Here is a 25,513-nt window from a genome sequence, read left to right on the forward strand (position 1 = left end):
TTAGTTAGGTGTAAAGATCAAAACTGTACACAGTATTCCAAGTCTGCCTGCCCAATAGATGCACAGCTAATAATCGCATGTTTTATTTTCTATTCCTTCCCTATTTATGCCTTGCTGGAGAAAGTGGAAGGCAGAAGAAAAGAAATACCAAATATGTGCTGGATTGACTCTATAAAGGAAGTCATGGCCTTGAACTCTGAACAGCTGAGCAGGGCTACCGTGGCAGCACATTTTGGACACCTAATTAGCCTTTTTCACAGCAGCCTGACATTGACCTGACTTCTGTCTTTACCAAGTTCTATACTTCCGTATATCTACTGCCTCTAGAGCACTAGTGCCTCTACTGCAGGAGCGGGCAACATGTAGCACCCATAAAAAATGTTTTGTTAAATTAGTGATAATTATAGAGAGGTATCTGGAACACTACAGAACACCAAAAGTTGTCAAATCTATTTTTGGTGCTGCACAGTGCTCTGGACTGGGGGTAGGTGCATTGTTTTTGCTGTTTCCTGGTTTCCCAGGAGCCTGCAGTGGCAAGGAGTATACAGTTCCTGCATGCAAAAATGGGCCCCAGACTTCACAAAATTCCTTGTTCCTGACCCAGGACATCCACTGAGAATGTAATAAGCTTTCTGCTGTTTTTAGGTGGCTTCCAAAACTGATAGGGGCTGAACCATCACCTACAGAGGAACGCTGCTGCTGCAAGGGGCCTACAACAAAGCACTGAAGTGCCTCCACAAGCTCAGGACTTTTAATCTTAAAACAAAGTTCTGTGGGAGGAGCTGTGACAATGGACAAAACAGTCTTGGACAGTTTCTACTATAGTTCCTTAAGAGGGATACATAATGATTAAAGCAGTTTGAAGCTTTCTGCTAATCATTTGTTTCAAGGCAAATGTAATATATGTCAGACTGTGACCATTCCTATGGTCAAAAAAATGGTGGTGCATCCAAGAGCCTCACCCCTCCAACTATGTAGCAGCTTGATTTTTGCAGCTGAGGAATGCCATTGGCCTCAGATGCTTCCCAGATGTTCATCTTATTCCAACTGCGAGCAAAATTCTAAGAGCAGTGAAAGTAGGCTTTTAGCCCAGACCTTCTCTCCAGGCTTTAGAGAAGTCAATGCCAAAGGCAGAGTTATGAGGAGGAACCTCACCTTCTCACAAATTGAGGAAGAGGGTGAGATGCAACACGCTATAGTGGGCTCAGCAATAAGCAACAATGAAGGGATACGTAGCACACACAAGCACGACAACAGCTGCTACTGGGCAGACTCAAAACCTGGCACTGTCCATCAGGCCTGGTATGTGTTTGGCAAGAACACCCTTTTCCATGGGACCACATGAAACTTACAGGGCTCTGCCCTCCCATTTGCCAAAGTAGAAGCAAAATAATTTGTGACCCAACAATCTGAAGGCAGCCTAACAGCCACATAAGACTGCCCACCAGGGACTCAATAAGCCCCCTCTTTCCATTGCTTACTTGAGGCTGAAGAACAGGCCATTGTTGAGCAAGCAGCAGACCACCCACATTGCTGGCTGCGAAGCTGCCTCTAACCTGATGGGCTTCAAATTTTGGAAAACTGGTACAGGAAGAGAAATGACCCTAGTTATAGGTCTTGTCAACAAAGCACATTGTATGAAAGGCTCCCCCCACCACCACCCAGAGTGTTCTGTTACTGTTTTTCTAAGATAATCCAGCCTCCAACTTTGTTCATTGGATCAATGGCTCTCCCTGTTTTAGAGATAATACTTACAAGTTACCTCTGTATCCTCTCTTCTCCCCAGAGGCTTATGCCAACTACCAAATAGTTGCCAATATACCCTTACGCAGAAAATACTTGAGTGGATGAAGGTGAGGAGCTCCAGGCCCTCTTAGGTGACATAAGGGCTGGTCCTCTCATAAGGCAGGGTGAAGTCACCAGCTCAGGCAGTGGAAGGGAACTGGACCACTTCCTCTAACCCCACCCCTTCCAGTGGGTGTTCCTGAGAGCCCACCAGCTCTTGTCCCACTATTGGCCATAGAAGGAGAGCAGGGACAGTGGTTTCTCTGGAGCAGCTGGCTCTCCAATGGTGCTAGCAGGTGCTCTGGAGAGCTCCACGCACAAGCTGCCATGACACATGATATAGCAGAAGAACAGCAAGCAGGACTCTCTGCAGTCACCTGCCCTCTGTTTCTCTGGCTGTTCCTCAGAGCAAGATCAGGGGAGCACCAGTTGCTTCCGGGGGCCACCTTTTGCCTCATACAGAGAATTCTTTCAGATGGTGGGTGTGGAGAAACACAGCAGAAAGAGAGGTGGGTGGACTGGCTCTTCTGAGAACTGCCTGGCCACTTCTTCCAGACACAAGTTTCACCAGAAAGCTGACAGGTAAAGGTAAGGGGTTGGAGATGTGTGCATGGCAAGGTAATGGGAATTGGGTGGGGGTGCATCATAACGTTGGCAGGGCAACAGGACATCTTGTGCCAGACCCTTGGTACCAGTAGTGGGCTGTCTGGCAGTAACAAAATGTATAAAACCTAAGGTAGACTCTCTTCAAATGCAGATAGCAAGTAGAAAAGAGATGTTAAAAACCAGGAGGCGCAGCAGATTTGAGGGTGATTTGCAGACTCTTTGGCTGGGTTCACACAACACAGCAAATGATCCCGCACCATTTCCAGGGTGCGTGGATGTTTTGCCCAAACTTAGCAGTCAGACAATCTTTTGGTTACCTGAGCAACACATTTTCCACACTCCCCTCTCTGTCCTCTTGTTCTTGTCATGCATCCAGCAGCCTCTGTGGGCAAAAATCCCTGTCCTTTCCCAATTCTTGCCTATGGACCACAGCTGCCTCCTCCTGATTGTGACCCACCGTGGTTCAGAGGTGGTCCCCCACCATTCCTAAGTGTACTTACATGCCTGTGGTACTTCCCAGTCACTCCAGCCTCCAATGAGATCTTTACTGAATGAAAATGAACAGTTTTGCTAAGGTTCTGCCCTTCTTCCTTTCTGTATGCTGTTTCCCTATTTCCAAATAAACGTCATTCAGCCAATGGGAATGGAGAAGCTGTGATGTGTCTGTTGCTAGGTTCTGAGAGCAGTAGAGAATGAAAGCTAGACACAGCCACTTGCACAGCTGCTTTTGACAGGGGGCTCTATGGTATTTCCATGGCAACAATGGTAAAATGGGAATCTCAGGTCAAGATGATCAGAGACGCCAAGGTGAAGCATGGAAACAGAACAGACTGCTGTTTCCCTCTATGGTTTCAGAAAATTAATCCTACCTCTCAGGAATTCTGGAACTGGATCTAGATGATACAACTGATCCATAATGGTAAAATTTCACCATGGTTCCTTGTGTTGTGTGAACCTGCTCTTTCTCTTCCAGAGCTCCAAATATAAACAAGAAGAGAGATGTTATCTATTTATCAAAGCCCAAATTGTTGTCTGAAGGTAAAATCAGAGTTTGGTTTTAAGGTACCTGATATAATGTAGTCAGCCTGAGCCTCAAAATTATCTAGGATGGGAAAGCCATCTAGGAACCCATTGCAGACTTCTTTAAAATCCTGGGAGGGATGGAGTGGAATGAGTAATTTGTAATAGGATAGGTGCTAACACCTCCCCAGAAGCCACACACAATCTTAGCAGCCCTGCAACCTGTGCCACAGTATCTGAGTTACAGAGACTGTGGTTAGTGGTGAGGGAAAAAGGGACTCATATGCCTTTTCACAGGTACTCTGGTTGTTAACTTGTACACCTGAGTGTGGAAATCCAGTTCTTGGGTCATGCTTTGGGCACAAGCTGATACCTGCCACAAGCTGAGAAACTGCCAGATGTCAAAGAGATGGTAGCAGACGTATTCATCACTATGACCCATCCTTTCTCATTCCTTAAGATGCAGTTTTCCTTTGTGGGTAAAGTAACTTCACAGCATTGTATGCTTTGCTGTGTTAATGTATGGTGCCTTCATGTGAATGTTGAGCACTTACAGCAATTCCCACCTTTGGTTTTCCTCCACACTGAATGAGGTCAGACCCTCTTCAGGGCCTCACTCAATGCTAAGGAAGAGAGACAGAGATTCCAAATCTTGGAAGGCCAAATCATCCCAAATTGCAGTGAACTGGCAATTTATAGTTCTTTTACTGTGTCACAAGTTTTACAGTATTTTTTCTTCCAATTCCCATCAACTAAAATCAGAGAGAGAGCAAACTTGCTTCCCAGTTGCACCTGGAGAACTGAGGTCAAGAGACTGGTCTGCAGTTACTCAGAGATCTTGCAACTGAGCTGGCCATTAGGTCAAGTTCTTCATCAGGGCTCTTCCAGTTACATTTTGGCAGTGCCATTAGGCAGAGCAAGGTGGCAAATGCTGGGAGGAGGCAGCAAGGAGCTGAAGGAGACAGCTGTGTGCCAAGTGGCCTGTCCTGTGCCCTCAGGCCTCCTGGGAATAGAATAGAATATTGAATAGACCATCATCACAGGAGAGCAGCCCAATTGGCATCTCAAAGGGAGGAGTGGAGGTGTGCCCAGTTCCACAGTGTTCCTCCCCCCACGGACAGGTGCAGAAGGATTCCTACGCAAAGTTTTGGCTGAAGAAGCCACAGAGGGCTCAGCATTTCACTTTGGGAATGCTCAGAGATTTAACATGAAAAATAAAGATGTTTGGCAAGAAGCACTGGAGAGGCTGTTATTGCTGGGAGGGAGCTCACAACATTGTGAGTCTCTAAGAAAGATTCAACTGCAGGCTGAATGGGCTTTTGAACATGAAACAGGAGACAGCCGCATCTTCTACACATAATCTCAGAAAGCAACATGTCTAATGAGAGCACAGCTCTGGAATCTGTTTTCAACATCAGGCCTAGTCCTGAAGAACAGCAGTAAAAGTAAAGAGCATCTGAGCATAAGCAACACGCCTCCACTCTGATCACAAAATGAGTGCAGCTACAAGCACCGGGTTAAGGAGCAGGGGTCCCACTGCGGATGGCATGGTCTCCCAGGTAGTTCAAAGCTTCAGAACTGCATTTTCATAGAAATTAAGCAGTGCTGTAATTTTTTAAAAGCTTTTTAATAAAACATGAAAACTGGAGGGTTGTAAGGGACAAAATACTATCTGTAGATACAGAAACTATTTTTTGAAGGAGAATTTAATTTGAAATGGGGCTTGGCAGAGCAGGCTGCAGAATAAGCCAACACGGCAGTGGAACTACATTGCCATGGGCTACTGGACCGGCACATCGATAGCACTGGAAGCTTAAGGCATGATAGCCTGCCAGGACTTGGTAAGTCCCATGGGTGCAGTGGGGGCTGCTCTGCCCTCTTGGGACTCCTTTGCTGCTGAATACTGTTGTGGCAGCAACACAAGCATTCCCCCTGCCCATGGTTTTTGAAAGAAATAAGTTGCTTGGACAGAGCATTTATTGTTCACAAGCAGGATCACACTCCTGGGAGTGTAATTCTACATCCCAACAAACCACATGCTCCCCATGTGCTTTTAAGTCATTGGGGCTTTTTGCTGCCACTGGAATGCCAATGAATTTGATGGGAATGGAGAGCCAGGAGAGAACAGTGTGTGGCTCATGGACCACATCTTGCCCACCCCAGTGCCAAAGTAACAACATTGGAGTTGTTTTTAAAAACGGCTTAGTAAAAGAATCTTAGCAGGTCAAATGTCCCAGTATTTTATCAACTCTATTTTATAATTTATAAACGTTAAAGATGCATTGATACAAGAGCCAAAATGATTAATATATACAGTATATCATTTAAAAAAAGAAACTGACATAGCGTTTGCTTTTTCTGAATTGTGAGGTATTTTGATCAAAAAACCCATACAGAATCTAATCCAGTGGTCCCCAAACTTTTTTGGGCTGTCACCTCTTTTCATTTTGGGCAACAATCCTTGTTGTTTGGGCAACAATCCCCATGCCTCTTTCTCTGTATTAGGTCAATTGCTCTACTGCAAATTTAAAACAACCTATCACCATCTCTTTGGATCTTTCCACCCCCTGCCCCTGGGAATGGTACTGCCCACTTTGGGAACCATTGATCTAATCTAAAATTTTAATGGTAGAATGCTTTCCCAGACTAAGAGGAACATATCTGTCCAGTCACACAGTGACGGGCTGTTCTTTCTCGTTCTGTTCTTTGTAAACAAACAAGCCACAGAGAGCAAATCAATGACACTAGCATGTGGACATCCAGAAGAGAGTTTCCTTTTTAGAAAAAACTGGTTCAGTTCCATACCATGATAACATCTACCCTTTGGTCCACACAATAAAAAAGGACACATGGATTTGAAATCCCTTCAGGGGATACTTAGTTTATTGCCCAAACTTTCTTTTCAGAGATACTGCCAACATATTATTGGCAGGAATGGCTATCAGGAGTGACAATGACATAGGACAGGCAGTAGGTAAGGGGGAGAGTCAGCTCTTCTGAAAAGGTAATAACAGTTCCAGCAGGTACAAACAGAGACATGGAAATGTGAGACTGTTCTGTCTTTAACAGGATAAATAAGTGACAGATCCCTTGGAAAAGCATACAGGAATGTGCAAGCACTAGCTCTAGTAAAGTTTTAAACTTCTACATTTACATTAAGACTTCTCCATCTCCGTCATTTAGGAGTAGGCAACTTGTGGTTCTTCTGTCATTTTGGCCTATAGCTCCCATGATACCCCCTTCACTGACCGGGGAAGATGAGAATTGTAGGCCATATCTGGAGGCCACATCTGGAGAGCCACAAGTTGCCTTGAAGAGGAGAAATGGTCCTTCTGTCTCTACTGTATCATGGGGGCCCAGGAACCAACAGCAAGAGTGCAAAAAGCCACTAACAGCCAGGTGGGTGGATGCTTTAATATATGGCTGGGAGCCACAGCTGGAAAAAGAGACACCGCTTTCCCTTTGCCCCCTCTTAATTCCACAGTGTCACTCCTCCAGGACGCTGATTTCTGCCATCTGGCATTACTACAGCTTTCCCCTTTGGTGCACTATTCCACCATAGCAGCTCTTCACAGAAGCCTCTTGAGGCAGGAGTAGGCAGCATTTCTGATTGCTGTCCATCCTGGCAGGGCTTCTGGGAGTCCAAAACATCTGGAGATCTGCCCTTTGCCTTTTGTTTTAAAGGCATTCATCATGACCACGTCCCGTGCAAAGATTTCCAAGGAAAGGAGATGGTGCCAAGGAGGCGATCAGGGCATGGAATTACATCACCATGGTATTTGGAAAAATATAACTAACTAAACAGGGGATGGATTGAAGAGACAGATAAATAGAAGGGAAAAAACACATTGTATGGGGGATTAATAGATGGAACACATATGAGAAAGACAATAATATATTAGACAAACATGCCCTGGTCACAAACGCAGGTGTCAAAGCACCATCATGGATCAAACACTACAAAGAAGAAATTTCCTGTCATTTCAGACGCACAATTCTATACAGTGCTGGAAGTTCACACATTTTGGCACAATCCATCAAGTATATCAAGTATCATACATGAACGTGTGGACTTACATGATCAGATCTATCGAATTACAGAAGCAAAATAAAATGCAAGACAACAGGTCCACAGAGGTCAAAGAGGGTGTATAAGGGAAGAATGGGTGTGGACCACGAGTCAGTCTCATTGGAAGAAGACTCAGCTGCATGGATGGTACAGAAAGGAGAAGAGACATGCATGGCAGTGAAGGGACAGAAATAGGCAGACAAAGGTTCAAGGCAGCAGGGATGGACCCTGGCGGGGCTGCACACATAGGGAAGAATAACAGATTACCATGTAAGGAAAGGGCTAAAGGGGTGCGTAGAATAGCGTGAGAATCAGGAAAGAGATGGGCAAGGAGATGTCGTGTCGCTGTCCGCAAGCTGAAAGATGAGGATAAGAGGAGAGACCGAGGAGGTTCAAGCTGGCTATAGGACGAGACATTCATTCCTCTCAACCCTCCATTTCAATCCACTAGGTCCTGGCCGTATCCCCAAAAGAAGCCAGGCGATTCCTACCCCCTTTGCCTGCTTTTATCCTGGGAAGGCGTCCTCCAAGTCGAGCACTCTTGGAGTAGACAATGGGGCTCCCAATATCGAGAGAGAGACAATAAGGAGGGGTGGGGGTGGAAAGAATCCGCGCGGACCCACCCATCTGCTTTCCACTACTCTCCCCCGCGCTCAAGCATCCGCCGCGGCTCCTAAAGGGAAGCTACGAACCCAGATGGACCCCCCACCCCCATCCCACAACACACACACACATCTTATCCTTTGGGGAAGAAGAGAAAACACCAGACCAAGAAAAGCGGGGCCACAGCCAAAATCCGGCGAAATATGCGAACACCGGCGCTTGGGCTGGGAGACCGAGAACACACGCAGCGCTAGGATTTTGAGGTAGCGCGCCCACCCCACAAAGCTGCCCCACCCATTCTGCCTCGCCATGGAGAGCGCATTCCAGATTTCGCCGCGGAGACGGAAGCGTCCTCCACGCCCCCCACCCCGCTCAGCATGCAGAGCTCGCCGCCGCCGCCGCCGCCCCCCCCCCCGCTCCCCGTTTCTCGCCTCGCCCGTCTCGCCTCCACTCACCCTGCGGGCTGGGAGATTCCCCCAGCTGCGCCTTGCCCCGCGCTGGCCAGCCGGGGCCGACGAGCAATGGCAAAAGGATGGCGAGCCGCATCGCCAGCGCCGGCGCCCGCAGCATCGTGGCCGCCCCCACCAGTGCCCCGCTACCCGGCCATGGCGCTCCCGCAGAAAACCTCGGCGGCGACTGGCTGGCTCTGCGGGATCCGGTTACGTGGTGGCGCCTCCGATTGTGTATCCTAGTCCCCGGCAGCCCCCTCCTGCCTGGCGGAGGGACGGGGAGAAGCTGCGACGGCTCCCCCTGCTGGACAAAGCCGGCGCGGCCGCCTCCCTCGCCAGTGCTCCGCCCTTCGCTTACCTCACCTAGATTGCCGCGGCCGATACTGGGGCGCAGTCCCAGAAACATAACGAGGGGGCGCCTCTCCCCTCCCCCCGCTAGAAGAACACGCAAGGAGAAGCATGTGCAGAATACGAGGTTACTTCACATTAAGGCCCATACTCTGCACATGTTCAGAGGAGCATTTCTTTGCAGGGTGTTAATGATGCAAGAGCTGGATGTGACCAAAAGGAGGCAGGCTCCTACCTCTTTAAAAGTTATGTAGATGGGGGCATTTGATTACTTTATCACGGAACCTGCACCGTTTGTAATTTTTTCTTTTACACCACTGCTAAAGGCCCTGTCGTGTTTTGTATCTGACGGGGAGTGTGGTTTTTTGACTTGCCATTTTCCAGAGCTCTTCCTGAAAAGGTGAGCTAAGAATAATGCCCTGGGAAAGGAAGAATCAACCCTGTTCCAAATCTGAGAGGAGCAAATAGTGTGGGATTCCTCCAGGGTGGGGATTGGTGACCAAACCTTGTCCCCTGAAGGAATTGAAGGGGGCTCTGTGGACCACTGCAGGCTGGATCTGCAGCCTATGAACTGGAGGTCCTCTAAAGTGGGTGCCACTCTTTGTAGTGACTGCTCATCCTTGTGGAGAGGGGTTTATTATTTATCTTTTTCATTCCACTTCTGTGTCGCCCCATAACCTGAAGTTTCACTGAGCAGTTTACAAATGCTGAAAACAGCAAATAAATGTAATTGATAAAACAGATAAAAACAGTAAAATCCGTAGGTTATAATAAAATTGTACACACAGCATGACAAAATACAACCCATAAATTAACAACCAAAATTAAATAATTGACCCATTATACATTAAATTAACCAAAAGCTAGATTGAACCAAAAAGGTTTTACCCAGTGTCTAAAAGAAAGCAGAGTTGACACTAGCCACATGTCCCTGGGAAGTGAATCCCAAATTCTGGGCATTACTGCCCAAGAGGATTGCCCTCTCTCCCTCCAAGGACCATGGCTGGGCACCTGTCAAAGGGTCACCCCGAAGCAGGACTCACTGGCAAAGGCTTATACAGACATTGCTGGGTGGGTGAAGACAAAAGATTGTCAGAGGCTGGGTTGCCAGCCATGCCACACTCTCCACTTTCTGCTAAAATCCATTGCATAGGAAATAGAAACTAAGATAATATACGGATCAGTGGAGCAAAGCCAAGATGGAGAGGAGATTTTAAAAAATATCTAGAGGTCACCACAAGGCATACGCGTTGATGAAATATTACAGAGCCCAGAGGCTATCAAGGAGCTCAGGGACCAGCTCAAGCCCTAGAAAAAAAGAATACAAAGCACAGAAGGCACCCCAAGCCTGAAAAAATAATAAGAGAGCCCAGATCCTTAAAAAATAATAAAAGAGCCCTAGTCATTAAAAACAATTAGAGAGCCCAGATCCTTAAATACCCCCACCTCAAACCTTAGCAAAATATGAGGTTCAAGACAAGCCTTTAAAAAGGCAGAAAACGGCCTTCTGGCAGATGCTAACTCAACAGCACTGATAAGGACAGTTCATGACACTCAGTCACTCACACAAGTGACCAAACCTTGCTTGAACAGAGGCCTTCTGCTCCCGAGCTGTTCAAGTATGAGTGCTTTTTTGGAAAAGTTCCACCGTATTTGCTTTTATGTATGCAGGGTCAAACAATGAACTCCAGAAACTGACTTTTGGCAGTCCCATTAACGTGCTTTTCTTACTGTAATCTCTGTGCTTAACAAAATTGGGATCAGAGGCAGAGCAAGGCCAAACTTCATCAAAGGCAGTGCTGGGGAGCAGAGAAAGAAGAGAGAAGATACAGTGGTACCTCAGTTCATGAACTTAATTCGTTCCATGATTCTGGTTGCGAAGTGAATTGGTTGCAAACTGAGTCAAATTTCCCCATAAGGTTCAATTAAATAAGGTTACTTCATTCTGAACCATATGTAATTTTTTTTAACCACAAAAATATGAAGCAAAGTGCAGTACAGTATGAAGAGCGAGAACACAAATCTTGCTTGAGGCAGCTTCTGGCGTGGAGGACGGGAAGGTGGGTAGGGAGGAGGTTATTGTTTGGAGGGAGAGTCTACGACTGCAATCTCAACTAGAGGAAGCCGCGACCACGCGTATTCATGCAAACACGAACGTGGCCTTCTTCCCTGCATGAACACGATCACGGCCATCTTCCCCACTCGAACATGCTCTGACGTGGTCGCAGTGCAGAGAAGATGGCCGCGATCGTGTTCGTCACCCAATGCAGAGTTTGTGAACGGAAGCAAAATTTTGCCAAACTTTCTGTTCACAAACCAAATTGTTCACAAACAGAAGCGTTCATGAACCAAGGTATTATTGTACAGGGAAGAGGGGAAAAGGACCCCGGAGGCATGCAGCAGCTTGCAGGCGACACAGGCTTGGGTCTCTGGGGCATTTGACTGGCAGGGTCCTTCCCCCAGTATGAATTACTGCCTTTACAAGCCACTTAGGAGGCAGACTGGAAGCTGACAGGTGTAACAGTGCCAGTGTTGCAGGGGAGAAGGTCTGAAGCTGAAAGGGAAGTTAGAGCAAGTGTCAAAAGTGTCTAGGAACCTGCATGTGAAAATAGGTGATGAAGAAGATACAGAATTAGAAGTATGACAGAACAGATGGAAGACTGCTAGGTGCAACTGAGCATTTAGTATCCTGGATTAAGGAGAAATGCCTACACAAAGAATGATTGGAGAATGCTATTTAGAAGACACTGGAGCTACTGCTTTAACAAAATTGTAAGTTTCGCTAGATGCACAAACCAAGAAAAATATATCGGGCACTAAACAACTTATGTCGCTTAGCACACTGAGAGTTTTTTTTCTTAGTATCTATTGTAAGATAAGACATCCTGCAGTGAAAGAGAGCTTTCCAATGCTTCACTGGACCACTGAGGAATCTGGGAATCATGCTGCTGGGGATCCCCTTTCAAGTTGGTGAAGAAAACAAATAGGAAAATCATAGCAGTAAAGGCAAGGAGTCACAATGTTGCAAGATACAAGAGTGTAACCTGCAGATGGGAGAAGGCCCTGTGGATGTTTCAGGACAGGAGGACCTGGACCTGGAGTGGACAAGCACTCATAGGAAAAGGCATGGTGTCAAAGGAGGGCGAACGGATATAAGCAAAGACTGAATTCAAGGTTATAAATTATGAGTCCATGCCCTTAGTTCATTCTTCTCAAATCTTCCTGGAAAGCTGCTGTGCAATTACAGGTAAAACAAGAAGGGTTCACAAATAAGTCTAATCAAAAGAGGGTGGGAAGAGAGGAACCAAGAGTACATACAGTCAAGTAGTGGGATAGAAGCAACAATGGTGAGTTCAGAGCAGGGTCTGGGGGTCCAAATCCTGAGCCCTATGGCCAAAAGGGACTCTGAATGACAAACCCAGCTAGAGTAGCTTGGGATCATGGGTTCAGGGCAGCAAAAGCAAACTCGGGGTATTCCAGTGGTCATGGTGGTGCTATTAATTAAATTGCAAAACTACACATCTGCGAGCATTCTTCTTCAGTGTTGACGAATGCTGTATGTAGCTACACATTTATTTGATATGTACCCCACCTTTCTGCAAAGAATGACACTTGGCAGCTTACCATAACAGGAAATAGAAAAATAGGCAACAAGTGATACTGAGACAAATACATTGTCACACTCGAGTACACAAGAGAAACAGAATAAAAATGGCACCCAACCCACCCGACCAGCTCACACACCAAAAGCCTGTATGACTGCAAATGTCTTTATGCTTTAGCAAGAACAGCAGAGGGGAAACTGGCCCATCCTCCCTTGGCAAGGAGCTTCAGAGCCTCACGCCTTGCACTGGAGGGTTACTTGCATCTGCGAAGCCGGATCGGGGGCGGGAGGGATAAGATTGCACTATAACTCTGGGAATCAGTCGTTTTATTTTTCTTTCTATCTTGTGGGTTGTCTTTCACAAAGGACTTTTGTTTTTAAACATTCATTTTTACCCTGCTTGCTTCCAATTGACAGATGGTCTTTCCTTTGCTTTAATAGGCCTATTAAGTGAATCTCTTTCCATGTCCTTGAGAGCCTTTCAAGATGTTATTAAAAAACTTTGCCAGCTTGGGAACTAAACTCTCCCATCACTTGAACCAATTCCCTGCTGAGTCCTGGCGTTTTCCCTTTTGCCATTCGCTTTATCACCATCTTAATTTCATGCTCTGAAACTGAGTGATTTTCATATTGAAGAGATACCAGCTTTATGTTAATTTGTCTTAGTATGTTTCTATTTCCTTGGGATCTGGGTTGTCAGTCCTATACAAATTCTAATCAAGTGTAGCAAATGTCATGTTTATTTCTGATACTTTGCAATACATGTGCTGCTCTTTATCTTCTACTGCCCAAGTAAAATGTCTATTTCATTTATTTGTTAGGGCTCTTGCAAGTAATTCAGAATTGTGGTTCCTACTTTCATAATATAGCCTTTTCAGAGATATCGTTATATATTCTTCAAAAGCCTTTAATTCATTTCTTTTTCCTAATCATTTTTATTTGTACCGAGTCATTTTGTGATTTACTCAGTTTTAATATTATTTTTTTGTTATTTCTCTTGTTATATTCTGTAAGCCAAGTAGAGAGCCATTCTGACTAACGGACAGGTTGAAAATCCAATAAATAAATATATCTGATTCCCTGGCAGAGCAATGCAGCTCCTCCTGTAGTTTGACAGAGCGGGCCAACTGGTTCACCTTGCCCATACTTGCAGGGCTGCTACCAGGCCTGTAGGTGCTTGCAAAAATTAGAAGTGCAGCTGGCTGGAAGCAACAGCAGGTGCTATGAATGGCCACTCGAGTTTTGCCAAAGCAACACAAACTTTTGTGGTAGCTGCTTCATGTTCCTGATCATGCTGCTGATTCATACCTGGTCCTGCCTTGCTTGTACTTGCCTCTGGCCCTGCTGCATCTGGCCAGGGCCGCCATCTACCTCATCACCCCTGGTCCTGTGCTCCGGTTGTATGTACCTTCTATTCATAACGCAGAGCTGACACAGTTTAAATAGGTCAGCAAGAAGGGTTTGCCTGATAACCGTCTTGTGTGCATGTACAGTGCTGGCTTTATACACAAATAACTGGGATATGTGTGTCTGAACATATGAGACCAGTTCTGGCCTGCTAGCATTGCCTTCCTGGATGCTTCGAAGCCCAATCGAAGGGGCTGGTTTTAACCCCCAAAGGCCTCCAGGGCTCCTGATTGCAATACCTGACAGAGCAGCTCTTCCAACTGCATACTGCTTGGACATGAAGGTCCGCAGCCAGGGCTTTCCTCTGAATGCCCACTTCAGGGGAGACTTGGAGGGCAGCAACAGGGGCAATTTCCACTATGGAATGACCTCCCCATTGAGGCTTGACTGGCATTAACCTTGCTGTCCTTTTGGTGCCAGGTCATGATTCCAAGGCCTTCACAGATATAGATGGGTATTCAAGGGGTTGAGAGAATTACCTGTCCTAAGTATTTATAAGGTCTATTCTTTATTATATTTCTTAGATGTCTTTGTTTTTATATTTTAGTATTTTAGGAAAGGCTAGTATAGACATGAAATGAATTATTGGACACACAATTGCTTTGTTACTTTATTCATTGCATCCCGTACTACTTTTTCTTTATATTAGGAGCTAAATATAGGGTAGGTTTTAATTTTCTCCTTTGACTAATCAGTATTTCCCATTTAACTATGACGTTAGGACTGCGTCACCAAGCATATGCCCTTATTGCTTGTCTAGAAGTGCAAGCATTACGTTCAGTGAGGTGTGATCAGAGATGGGGTTAGACCCTGGCTTTCTAGTATTGTTGAACAGCAGGTAGTTTAAAGGTAATAAATCCTTCAGCTGATGTTAGATCTTGGAGTATAAAAGTTATGGCTTTGGATACTTGCACCCAGCTGTTAAATATCTGTTAAAACTCTATTGCTAAGTCTCTTTGCTAAATCATTTGGCACCTTTCCACCTCATACTACTCTTCCACTTCTATCTAATGTGGCATCTAGCATTTCAAGTCTTCTATAACTATATGTTGCATTAATTCTTCTAATGTCTCAATTGCTCCTTTCATAATTATTCATTTCAGTGGATCTGCCCTAACTATGACATTGTTTGAATGTTAGCTTTACATTTTTCATTTGTTTTAGATAACAGTAGACATCAAACTTTGAAATTGACTTGGACTTAAGTCAGCAATACCAATTTTCTTACAAATAAACTTCTACCACAAGAATAATTTAGAAAGGTTTGCAACACAAAATGTTTGGTGGTAGAATCCTACATAGACACATTGAAATGATTGGCACTTAAATTAGTATTCTCAGTTTTAATTCTCAACATTTACTTTAAGCAAAACCTATGTGGAATGTCTTATTCAACTCCACAGCTTTCACAGGTAACAGTAAAATTATACCAGACTTGATACAGGGAGTCCTTTGTGGGACTATCTAGTGTGGTTTATAAATCCAACAAACCAACAAACAACATACAGATCAACCAACCAACCCTTGTTCTGAAGACACTGGTATGAATTTTCTTATAATCAAGGATTTATTTTGGTATCAGTTACTGCAATTCAGGGAAACAATTAAAAAATCCAGCATGGATCCTAAAAGTAGACCTACTGGAATGAATAGGACCATGGACAGAGTTGACGTGAACCCCAGATCTTCAGAGCTGCTCCAGTTACCACCATCTTCCTTAACTTATTCCCTCTGAACTTAGTAGTTTTGCTGTTAACTAGGAGACCTTAGAACTCCTTTTGCTCACCAGCAGGGAATGCAGCATGAAAGTACCAGTCTTTTAAACTAGAGTGGAAACTACAGTCTGCTCTTCATTTCCGTTAGAGTCCAGAATCCATAACTACACCACTGTCTCTCGGCTTTCTCAGAGTCAGTCTGTCGTGTGCCTTGGGCCATTGTAGACATCAAGGCTACAGTATACGTGTATAGTACAGGCATAGAATGGGGTTATTTATACATATATGGTGCCAATTGTAGTAGCCTGTTTAAGTAGTACTGGACTGTGACTATAAGATAAAAATAAATAGGGTGTTTGGATTATAAGTTAACCTTACCATTACACTCTTGGGGCGTGTTAAAGATGAGCCTCTTAAGAGGTATGTGGTGATACATGTGTTAACTGCAGTACACATCTTTCAGCAAAAGGATGCCAGTGATGGCATATACCATTAACTGACCAATGGGAAAAGGAGATACAGACATACACGCTTGCAAGCAAAATCTCTTGCTATAGATTGCCTTGGAATGGAGAGGTGAACTTTTCAAAACAACTGGATTCTAATTACTGGAACAGCTCTAGATTTGATGAATTTGTGACTCTGGACATAACGAATAAGACATTTAATAATCTATGCATTGAAGAAAATTAAAATGATGGAATGTTGTAGCAGTGGCTGATGAGACTTTTGCAGGTGAAACGGAAGCGTGGCATCAGAGAAGTGGTATTTGCATCATAGCTACCATTAAAAAAAGAAACTCTTGCACCAATTATACACATTTTGGGGTATGGATGTGCTGGTCATCTGATTGTTTCCCTACATATCTATTGGACTGTGCATGTTTTTACAGACCTATCCATGCTTTGTGAGGATGGAAAGTACTTCTGTGGTGCTCAGAAATTAGAAACTCCTTAAACACTACAGCTGTGGCTGATGTTTATTGCTGGCATCAATTTAGCAAGAGGGTGCAGCCTGCAAAAGGGGTGTCCTGAGGGGTGGATGGTGACAGCAATGGATCAATAGTCACACAAGATGTGGAATCTGACTGGCATCTTCTTGGCACCACAAAGAGGTGGCTCCATGTAGCAGGAGCCTGATCACCCATTACTGACCCTCCCCAGATGGCTGTTCCCCAGGATCATTGGTCAGTTCCTCCTCTTCCTCCTCCTCTGTAGGTGGCCGCTTTCTCTTGAAAAAGCCCATCTGTAAACAGAGAGAGTGAGAGGAAGATGAGGAAAGGTAAGAAATAGGACTCACCAAGCTGGCAAAAGCCTTCCATAGCTCACTCTTCCTGATGCATGTGCATAACATCTGTTCTGCAATAAAAGAAGTGACTTGGGCCTCCGGTGACAGTGATGGACCCAGAAATACATTCAAACTGCAAACAGGGGGCAGGCAACTGCATACAGAGCTGGTAATGCCTCAGTTTTCAGACCTGGAAATAACTTACCCACAATGCCTCCATCTTATTAGGATTCTGGTTCAGTTTATGAGCCCCCATCCAGCCCACCACTGTATTCCAGCACTGACCTAGGCTATGCGCTTAGGTTCACCCGTAACCATGCGTGAGGCGTTATCAGAGCTTCAAGTGCTCAGCAAGTCACCGCGGCTTTGTTGGGTTTCCCAGGGCAAGCACAGGACAGCTGTGGATGGTGGGCTTGAGCTGAAGATGCCACCAGTCTTTGCTCCCTTGCAGCTTGCTCCATCAGCCCAAATGAGCATCCCCTGATGCAAGGGATGGTGAAGCAAGTCATGGATAAGCGGGGAGAATAGAAGGAAGATGGAGAGCAAGGAGGAGGGTGACGAACAGATGCCTAACTGAAAGGGGACAGAGGAAGGAGGCAGAGAAGGAGAGTGAGGAAGGCAAGGCAGGGGAACGGAGGAGGAAAGAACTTAGAAAGAGGAGGAAAATATACATATTGTGAGGCAAGGGCAGTGCCTGACTGGGGCAAAGAATCAAATTATAGTCTGTTTAAGATCAGGCTGGCCAGAGAGCCTGCTTCCCTAAGGGAAATAAAGGCTTTCCACCCTCCTTTCTATAACCCTGGACTGCCAGGGCTGACTGAGCAACCTACTGGTTTGACTCTTGGGGGTAGGAGGAGGTGCTGGCTTGGATGGAATTGCATATTAGAGGCAAAACAGCCAGGGGCACTGTCTGAGAAGCAGTCGGCAGGGTGAGGCTGAGTGCAGATACCTTCCTTGGATATTGCAGAGGCAAGGACTGTTTCTCAGGGAAGAGGAGATCCATCCCTTGAATGGCAGAGATTACTCTGTTGTTGTTTATGGAGAACTAATCCCTTTAAGCAGACTGCCAGTGTATGGAACTAGGACAGTCGTCCCAATAAAATCTGTCTTAAAACACTTATTGACTTTGGACAAGCTGATAAAAGCAGTGGATCAAGGAGGCTTTGACTTCTTCCTCAAGACCTGCTAACACTAAGAAATAGAGCTGGGTGTCACCAGCATACTGAAAGCACCTAGACACAGATCCCCTAATGACTGTACCCAATGGCTTCAAATGGACAGTGAACAGCACTGGAGACAAAATATTACTGTGTGGCACCCACAGCAAGAACGCTAAGATATGCAGTCCCCTGATGTACAGTCTCCTAGGACTATTCCCTGGGACCTGTCCTGCAGATCAGAGCTGAACCACCCTAACACATTGCCCTCAGTGCAGAGTCAATCCAAGAGGACAGCACAATTGATGCTATCAAAAGGCTCTAAGTAAGATTAACAGAGTGATAGCCCCTTTGTCCCTCTCCTGGTAAGGTTGTCCATCATGGCAACTGAGGCCGATTTCATCTCATAACTGGACCAGAATCCAGGCAGGAATACATCTAGATGAACAACATGCTCCAATCATGCCTGTGCTGGAGTTATCACCACCTTCTCAAACAATTTGTCCCAAAAGGGGATAATCACCCCTGGTGAGCAGTCGTGATAAATCTTTGGATCCAGGAGTGGTTTTTCCCCCAGGGATGGCTGTACCAATGCCTCCTTAAGGGCAGCAGGGGCCACCCCTCATGATGGAGATACACTCACCATTCCCTGGACTCACCCAGTCAAGCCCCCATGGTTAGTGAGGGTTGAGAAGCAATATGGTGGGTAAAAGAGCTACAAGTATACAAACCACCATTAAGAAAACCTCCAAATGCCTGTGCTACGCAGAAGAGTGTTCAGGGATGTAATTAAGGCAGCAGCTAAGCTTTCTTCGCAGCCCTCACTGTCAAGCAATCAGTATGATATGTTCCTCTAACACATGTTTGGTGGGCCTCACATTGAGTCTTACACCACCAGTACTTTGGTTGTCACCCATCCAGTTTCATTGGTCTGAGTTCTTCAGAGGACTAGGGAACCACCTGAAGCTCAAGAGACCTCTTGCTCATGTTGCTTTCCATTCCATAGTGAGGCTAAGGCCATCAAAGGGTTACCAGCTCTGGAAAATCCCTCAGAGAATTCAGGAATTCAATTACATCAGTCTTCAAGGGCAAAACACCTCAGTGCCCCCTCCCCACCTCTCACACACCAGGGAACAGATGCTATGAAATAAATTGATCATGTGGTCTGATCATATGTAACAACCAAGTCACCACAGTGCCTTCTATATCCAAATCAAACTGCTTCCCCCTTGAGGCAAAGTCCAAATGGATGGTGTGTCCTGCTGAATGAATGATTAATTTGAGCCAACTCCATGGTTGTCAAGGAGACCATCTCATCTGTGCATGAATGTTGGAGTTGCCCAGGATAATTGCTCTAACATCACACTGCATCAGCCAGCTCAGTTAGTGAGCTGTTAAAAAAACTTGTTTCATCTTTGGGACAAAGAGTGATTGAACTTAAGCACTGTTCTGTATTTATGGAAGATTCATAATTCTTGATGAGATGTCAGATCCATTTCTGTAGCACTCTTAAGAACTGCCATAACCCGCTTATCAAAAAGCAGAGCTTTGAACCCCCAGACTTCAAATGTGTTCCAGCAAGCAAATTACAACCCAGTCAAAGTATACCTTCTCCAAGGTTTGGGGAGAGCTTACCAGCATCACCTGTGACTTATCTAGACTTCACTCATTCAGTCCACATTCACTAGGCCATGGCCTCCAGACCCTGAGCTGGGACAGAGATGTTTAGTAACTGAAACTAGGTCTCATCAGCAAATTGACAGCATCTCACTCCAAACTCTGGATGATGTGTCCTAATGGCTTCCCAAATATGTTAAGCAGCAAAACCAATTCCTGTAAGGCTTGATCTACGAGAAAGTGTTCAAGGACTGAAGCTGCATCCTCAATTTCTATCCAATCAGACAAGAACCATCTAGACAGCCAGACTAGACACCCCAAGTGAAAACTGTGTCAGGAGCTGGTGAAGATAATCTGCACATGCCTAAGGGATTCTGGGAAGTGAGAGGAGGCCACCTAGTAGCATGTGAAAATCAATGCATCCATATTTTCCACTTCCTTATTGCATAGTACACAATGGATCAAAAGGATTCTCCTCAGACTGGGGAGAAGTGACTAGTAGAGTACCACAGGGCAGTCCTAGGCCCAGCACTCTTCAATGTTTTTATTAATGACTTGGATTTTGAGGTATAGGGAATGCTGGCCAGATTTGCAACAACATTTGGTGGCATACCTAATACCCTGGAAGACAAAAATAACACTCAAAGTGATCTTGATAGGCTGGAGCAGTGGGCTGAAAATAATGGTGTGAAATTCAGTAGGGACAAATGCCAAGTTCTACATCTAGGAAAGGGAACCAGTATAAGATGGGGAATACTTGGCTCAACAATTACTGCAGGTCAGAAGGCATGTGGAATTGTTATAGATTACAGGCTGAATATGAGTCAGTAATGTGATGCGGATGCAAAAAAAGCTAATGCTATATTGGGCTGCATTTACAGTAGTATAGCTTCTAAATCATGTGAGGCACTGGCTCCCCTCTATGCACTGGCTCCCCTCCCCTAACCACTAGTTAGGTCCCATCTTGAGTACTATGCACAGTTTCAGGCACCAAACTTCAAGAAAGATGCAGACAATCTGGAAAAAGTTAAGAAGAAGGCAACAAAGATGATCAGGCAACTGGAAACAAAGCCTAAAGGGGAGAGATTGAAAGAGCTGGGCATGTTTAGCCTTGAGAAGAGACGTTTGAGGGAGTTATGATAGCACTTTTTGGGTATATGAATATATGAAAGGCTGCCACACAGTGGAGGGCCAGGATCTCTTCTCAATCATCCCAGAATGCAGGACATGGAATAAAGGGCCCGCTCCCAGTTGGATTTCAAGAAAAACTTCTTGACTATTAGGGCAGTATGGCAACGGAATGAATTACCATGGGGAATTGTGGGCTTTCACACACTGGAGGCATTTGAGAGGCAGTTGGACAGCCACCTGTCAGGGATGCTTTGACTGGAGTCTTGCATTGAGGAGGGAGCCTGATATGTCCCTTCCAACTCCATTATTTTATGATTCGATGATCCACAGTACTGAGAGCTGCCATGCTCAAGCAAACCCACCAAAACTGCATTATCCCCTTGCAAGCTTGCAAGCTACCTAGCTCAGTATTGTCCACTCTTACTGGCAACACCTCTCCAGGGTTTCAGAAGGAGTTTCTCCTGGGCTTTTTGGCATACAAAGCATGCACTCTACCTCTGAGCTACTGGTCCTCCCTTAAAGTCAGGTGAAAATAGAATTATTCAGGATTAATAGAATTATTCAGGATTGTCTGAATGTGCTTTGCCATCACATGCTCTATTCTATCAGCAAAACAGAGAATATCTACCTTTATCATTTACATTTTCTCATCTTCATTTTCAATGTCATCATTTCCTCCCCTTTATGACTCTATCTGTGTTCCCGGTGAGTGATGGACATCACAAAGCTTCCATTCCATTGCCTCTCCAGAATAGGTGGGATACCCCCCAGTTTGTGAACCATTGAAGTGCCCCTGTCTTTCTCCCCAAAAAGGAAAAGCAAGGTCTCCCTCTGCAGAATGTCTGTACACCTGAAGAGGCAGGCAGCCCTGGAATCCAGGGGGCCACGTCACCTCTGTGGTTGGCTCTGCCTGCCCCAGCGCTTCGCTTACCTTCCAAAGAATGATCATGGTGACTGTGAGGAGCAGAAGTCCCGTCAGCACTGCTGCTATGATCCACCCTACTGGAATATTCCTCTCGGCATTGGGGTCCACCCACTCAACCAGTGTTTCAGCCTAGGGAGGGGAGAAAGCCAAGTGGAGACCACAAATATACTGATGTATCCATAAAGTGATCGCAACAGAGTTGTCCAAATTTGTTGGAGTTTTTGACACCCAAGACCCAATAAAATGGTGATCCTTCTCTAACTTCCTGCTCCAAAACCAAGAGATATTTGTAGCATTGCCAATGACAGGTTATCTGGCCTTGGGATTAGACATTTTGTGGGTTGTTCCACCCAACAGCTAGCCCTCCACTCCACCCACTGGCTAAGCAAGCACAGCTGAGCAACATCCAATACTTGGCCTACTCCTCCCTCATCTCACCTGGTTTTCCTACTGACAAACTTCATAATATAGTGGTGCCTCAGCTCACAAACGCCTCAGTTCACGACCAAATTGGGTCACGAACAAAACTTTCATAAAAATTTTGACTCAGGTCGCGAACTCCTCATTGGGTGGCAACCGTGATCACAGCCATCTCCCCACCCCCCAAGTGGAGAGATGGCCGTGATTGTGCTGGGGGCGGGGGTAGGGGGGAAGACAGCCAGATCGTGTCTGACTTCCCTGCACGAGCACGCGCGTAATTGCACCTGTCTTTCCTGCATGAGTACAACCTTGATCTCTGCCATCTCCTCCCCCAGCATGATCACACTTGTCTCCCCCAAACCTGCCCGCATTCACACCCTTCTCCCCGCCCCCCAACACACCAACGTTCGTGCCTGTCTCTCCCCACCCAGCATGCCCGCGATCGTGCCCATCTGGTCCCCGCCCCCAGCATGCCGAAATGATGGGCGCAGGGAGGGATGCTGGGGGTGGGCGGGGAGATGGCCGCAATCTTTGTTGTTCTTTGTCACTTTGCTTCACATTTTTCTGATTAAAAAAAAATAGTTGCAGAACTGATTAACCTTATTTACATTGAACCTTATGGGAAAAATTAACTTGGCTCATGACCAATTTGGGTCACAACTAGAGTCCTGGAATGGATTAAATTCATGAGCCAAGGTACCACTGTATATCCCCACGTCTCTGTGCTCCAGCTATCCCTATCTATCTGGGACAGTCTCAGTTTTTGAGTCCCTGAAGTTGCATTTTCTTTTTGAAACTGTCCTGTTAAAATCACATTAGCAAGGCTGTGTTTGTACAATTGTATGTTGAATTAAACAAATTAGTTGATACCCCAAGATGTGAATGACTCTTTGACTGTACAAACAACTCCATTGTTCCTCCCTTTCTGAAAGAGAAAAGCGCTTCACTAGGGTTGCTAGTTCGGGAACAATTGAGAATCTACTCCAACTTGTTTGGATGAATTGGAAAGCACTGGCTAATTAGAGGCTTCCTGGGTTGCTGGCTCACAGCATGAAGGGAAGGTGCACAGAATCAAACATCCTAAGAGACGGTTGCCCAAACTGAACCAATGAATTTAATTTGACTTCACGGTTCAGCCACCACACCCCAGGCTCTCCAGAAGAGCAATCTCCAATGTATCTCTGCTTTTTAAATCAGAACAGGACGAGTTATTGAGGAACAAATGAATCCAGCATGCCTTTAGCTACCTGGAAGTGGGCAAGAGCTCAAACAATGATTCCTGCTGTGAAAATAATGTTGCACGCACACCTCTATTTTCAATAGGGTATTCGGTTAGAAAGTATGTGGGTCTTCATTTACCTAAACACTCATTCTCTGGCCTGAAAACAAGCACCTTAGATTGCAAAAGATGCATGGTGAGATCACTTTTGCTACACTGTATAATGTTACCCAGAGCGCACCATGGGCTTCCTGATTCTGCACCCACGTTGCATTGCATTTAGACAAAAGTTGTGAAATGTGACATTGAAGTCCAACCTGAGTCCTAAAGTAGAACTGAAATGGATGAGAATCAAGTTACAGATTCTTAGTTTATGTGTATGTCATTTCATCCTAGTCAGATTAATTTCATGTCTATTAATCATAATTAATACCCTCAAATTGATGCAGCTACTTTTTTCTTTTCTTTTAATGGTTTTATGTTGTTGAAATTTGCAATAACTTTTTCTATTCAAAAACAAAAAGGGGAACAATATAAAGCAAGCTTCTATATAAATTCTGCTTACAGTAGACATACTGAAATGAATTACAGAAATATCCATCTCTAAATTGATTTCTATTTATTTCAGTTTATATGTAGATTTCATCATTGCTATTCATACCCTTGTTGTTGTTGTTGTAGGTCGCAAAGTCATGTCTGACCCATTGTGACCCCATGGACAACATTCCTCCAGGCCTTCCTGTCCGGAGTCCACTTAAGCTCACACCAACTGCTTCAGTGACTCCATCTAGCCACCTCATCCTCTGCCGTCCCCTTCTTCTTTTGCCATCTATTGTTCCCAGCATTAGAGTCTTCTCCAGGGAGTACTTCCTTCTCATTAGGTGGCCAAAGTACTTGAGTTTCATCTTCAGGATCTGGCCTTCTAAAGAGCAGTCAGGGTTGATCTCCTCTCGGACTGACCGGTTTGATCGCCTTGCTGTCCAAGGGACTCTCAGGAGTCTCCGCCAGCACCACAATTCAAAGGCCTCAATCCTTTGGCGCTCAGCCTTCCTTATGGTCCAGCTTTCACAGCCATACATTGCAACTGGGAAAACCATAGCCTTGACTATACGCACTTTTGTCGGCATGGTGATGTCTCTGCTTTTTAGTATGCTGTCTAGATTTGCCATAGCTTTCCTCCCAAGGAGCAAGCGTCTTTTAATTTCTTGGCTGCAGTCCCCGTTTGGGGTGATCTTGGAGCCCAGGAAAGTAAAATCTGTCACTACCTCCATTTGTTCCCCATCTATTTGCCAGGAAGTGAGAGGACCGGATGCCATGATCTTAGTTTTCTTGATGTTGAGTTTCAAGCCAACCTTTGTGCTCTCCTCCTTCACCTGCATCAAGAAGCTCTTTAGTTCCTCTTCACTTTCTGCCATGAGAGTGGTATTATCTGCATATCTGAGGTTGTTGATATTTCTCCCAGCAATCTTAATTCCAACTGGTGATTCATCCAGTCCCGCCTTTCTCATTATGTGCTCTGCATGTAAGTTAAATAGGCAGGGTGACAGCATACAGCCTTGCCAAACTCCTTTCTCAATTTTGAACCAATCAGTGGTTCTGTGCCCAGTTCTCACTGTTGCTCCTTGACCCACATATAGGTTTCTTAAGAGACAAATAAGATGGTCAGGTACTCCCATCTCTTTAAGAACTTGTCACAATTGGTTGTGATCCACACAATCAAAGGCATTAGCATAGTCAATGAAGCAGAAGTAGATGTTTTTCTGGAATTCCCTAGCTTTCTCCATGATCCAGCGTATGTTGGCAATTTGATCTCTAGTTCCTCTCCCTCTTTGAAATCCTGCCTGTACTTCTGGTAGTTCTCGGTCCACATACTGCTGGAGCCTCACTTGTAGGATTTTGAGCATCACTTTGCTAGCATGTGAAATGAGTGCAATGGTGCGGTAGTCTGAACATTCTTTGGCATTACCCTTCTTTGGGATTGGAATGTAAACTGACCTTTTCCAATCCTGTGGCCACTGCTGAGTTTTCCAAATTTGCTGGCATATTGAGTGTAGCACTTTTACTGCATCGTCTTTTAAGATTTTGAATAGCTCAGCTGGAATATTGTCACGTCCACTAGCTTTGTTGTTGCTCAGACTTCCTAAGGCCCAT

General features: G+C 45.3%; 2 protein-coding genes across 4 annotated transcripts in view; both read right to left on the reverse strand.

The window, feature by feature from the left end:
• The window catches only part of FAM171A2 (family with sequence similarity 171 member A2), a 46,801-nt gene extending 38,136 nt beyond the window's left edge, over positions 1-8,665 (reverse strand). For all 3 annotated transcript variants that reach the window (XR_006413591.1, XM_044418642.1, XM_044418641.1), the window contains exon 1: positions 8,539-8,665. Coding sequence is in view for 2 of the 3 variants with exons in the window: in XM_044418642.1 (XP_044274577.1) it covers positions 8,539-8,653 (115 nt within the window). In the remaining variant the exon portion in view is untranslated. The remainder of the gene's footprint in view (positions 1-8,538) is intronic.
• A 6,542-nt stretch (positions 8,666-15,207) lies between these two features.
• The window catches only part of ITGA2B (integrin subunit alpha 2b), a 53,723-nt gene continuing 43,417 nt past the window's right edge, over positions 15,208-25,513 (reverse strand). Inside the window, exons 29-30 of the mRNA XM_044418640.1 lie at positions 21,730-21,852; positions 15,208-16,851 (exon numbers count right to left, since the gene is read on the reverse strand). Coding sequence (XP_044274575.1) covers positions 16,753-16,851; positions 21,730-21,852 — 222 coding nt within the window. The 3' untranslated portion in view covers positions 15,208-16,752. The remainder of the gene's footprint in view (positions 16,852-21,729; positions 21,853-25,513) is intronic.

The sequence above is a fragment of the Varanus komodoensis genome, unplaced genomic scaffold (genome assembly GCF_004798865.1).
Source record: "Varanus komodoensis strain SLA01 unplaced genomic scaffold, ASM479886v1 scaffold92, whole genome shotgun sequence".
Taxonomy (NCBI): Eukaryota; Metazoa; Chordata; class Lepidosauria; order Squamata; family Varanidae; genus Varanus; species Varanus komodoensis.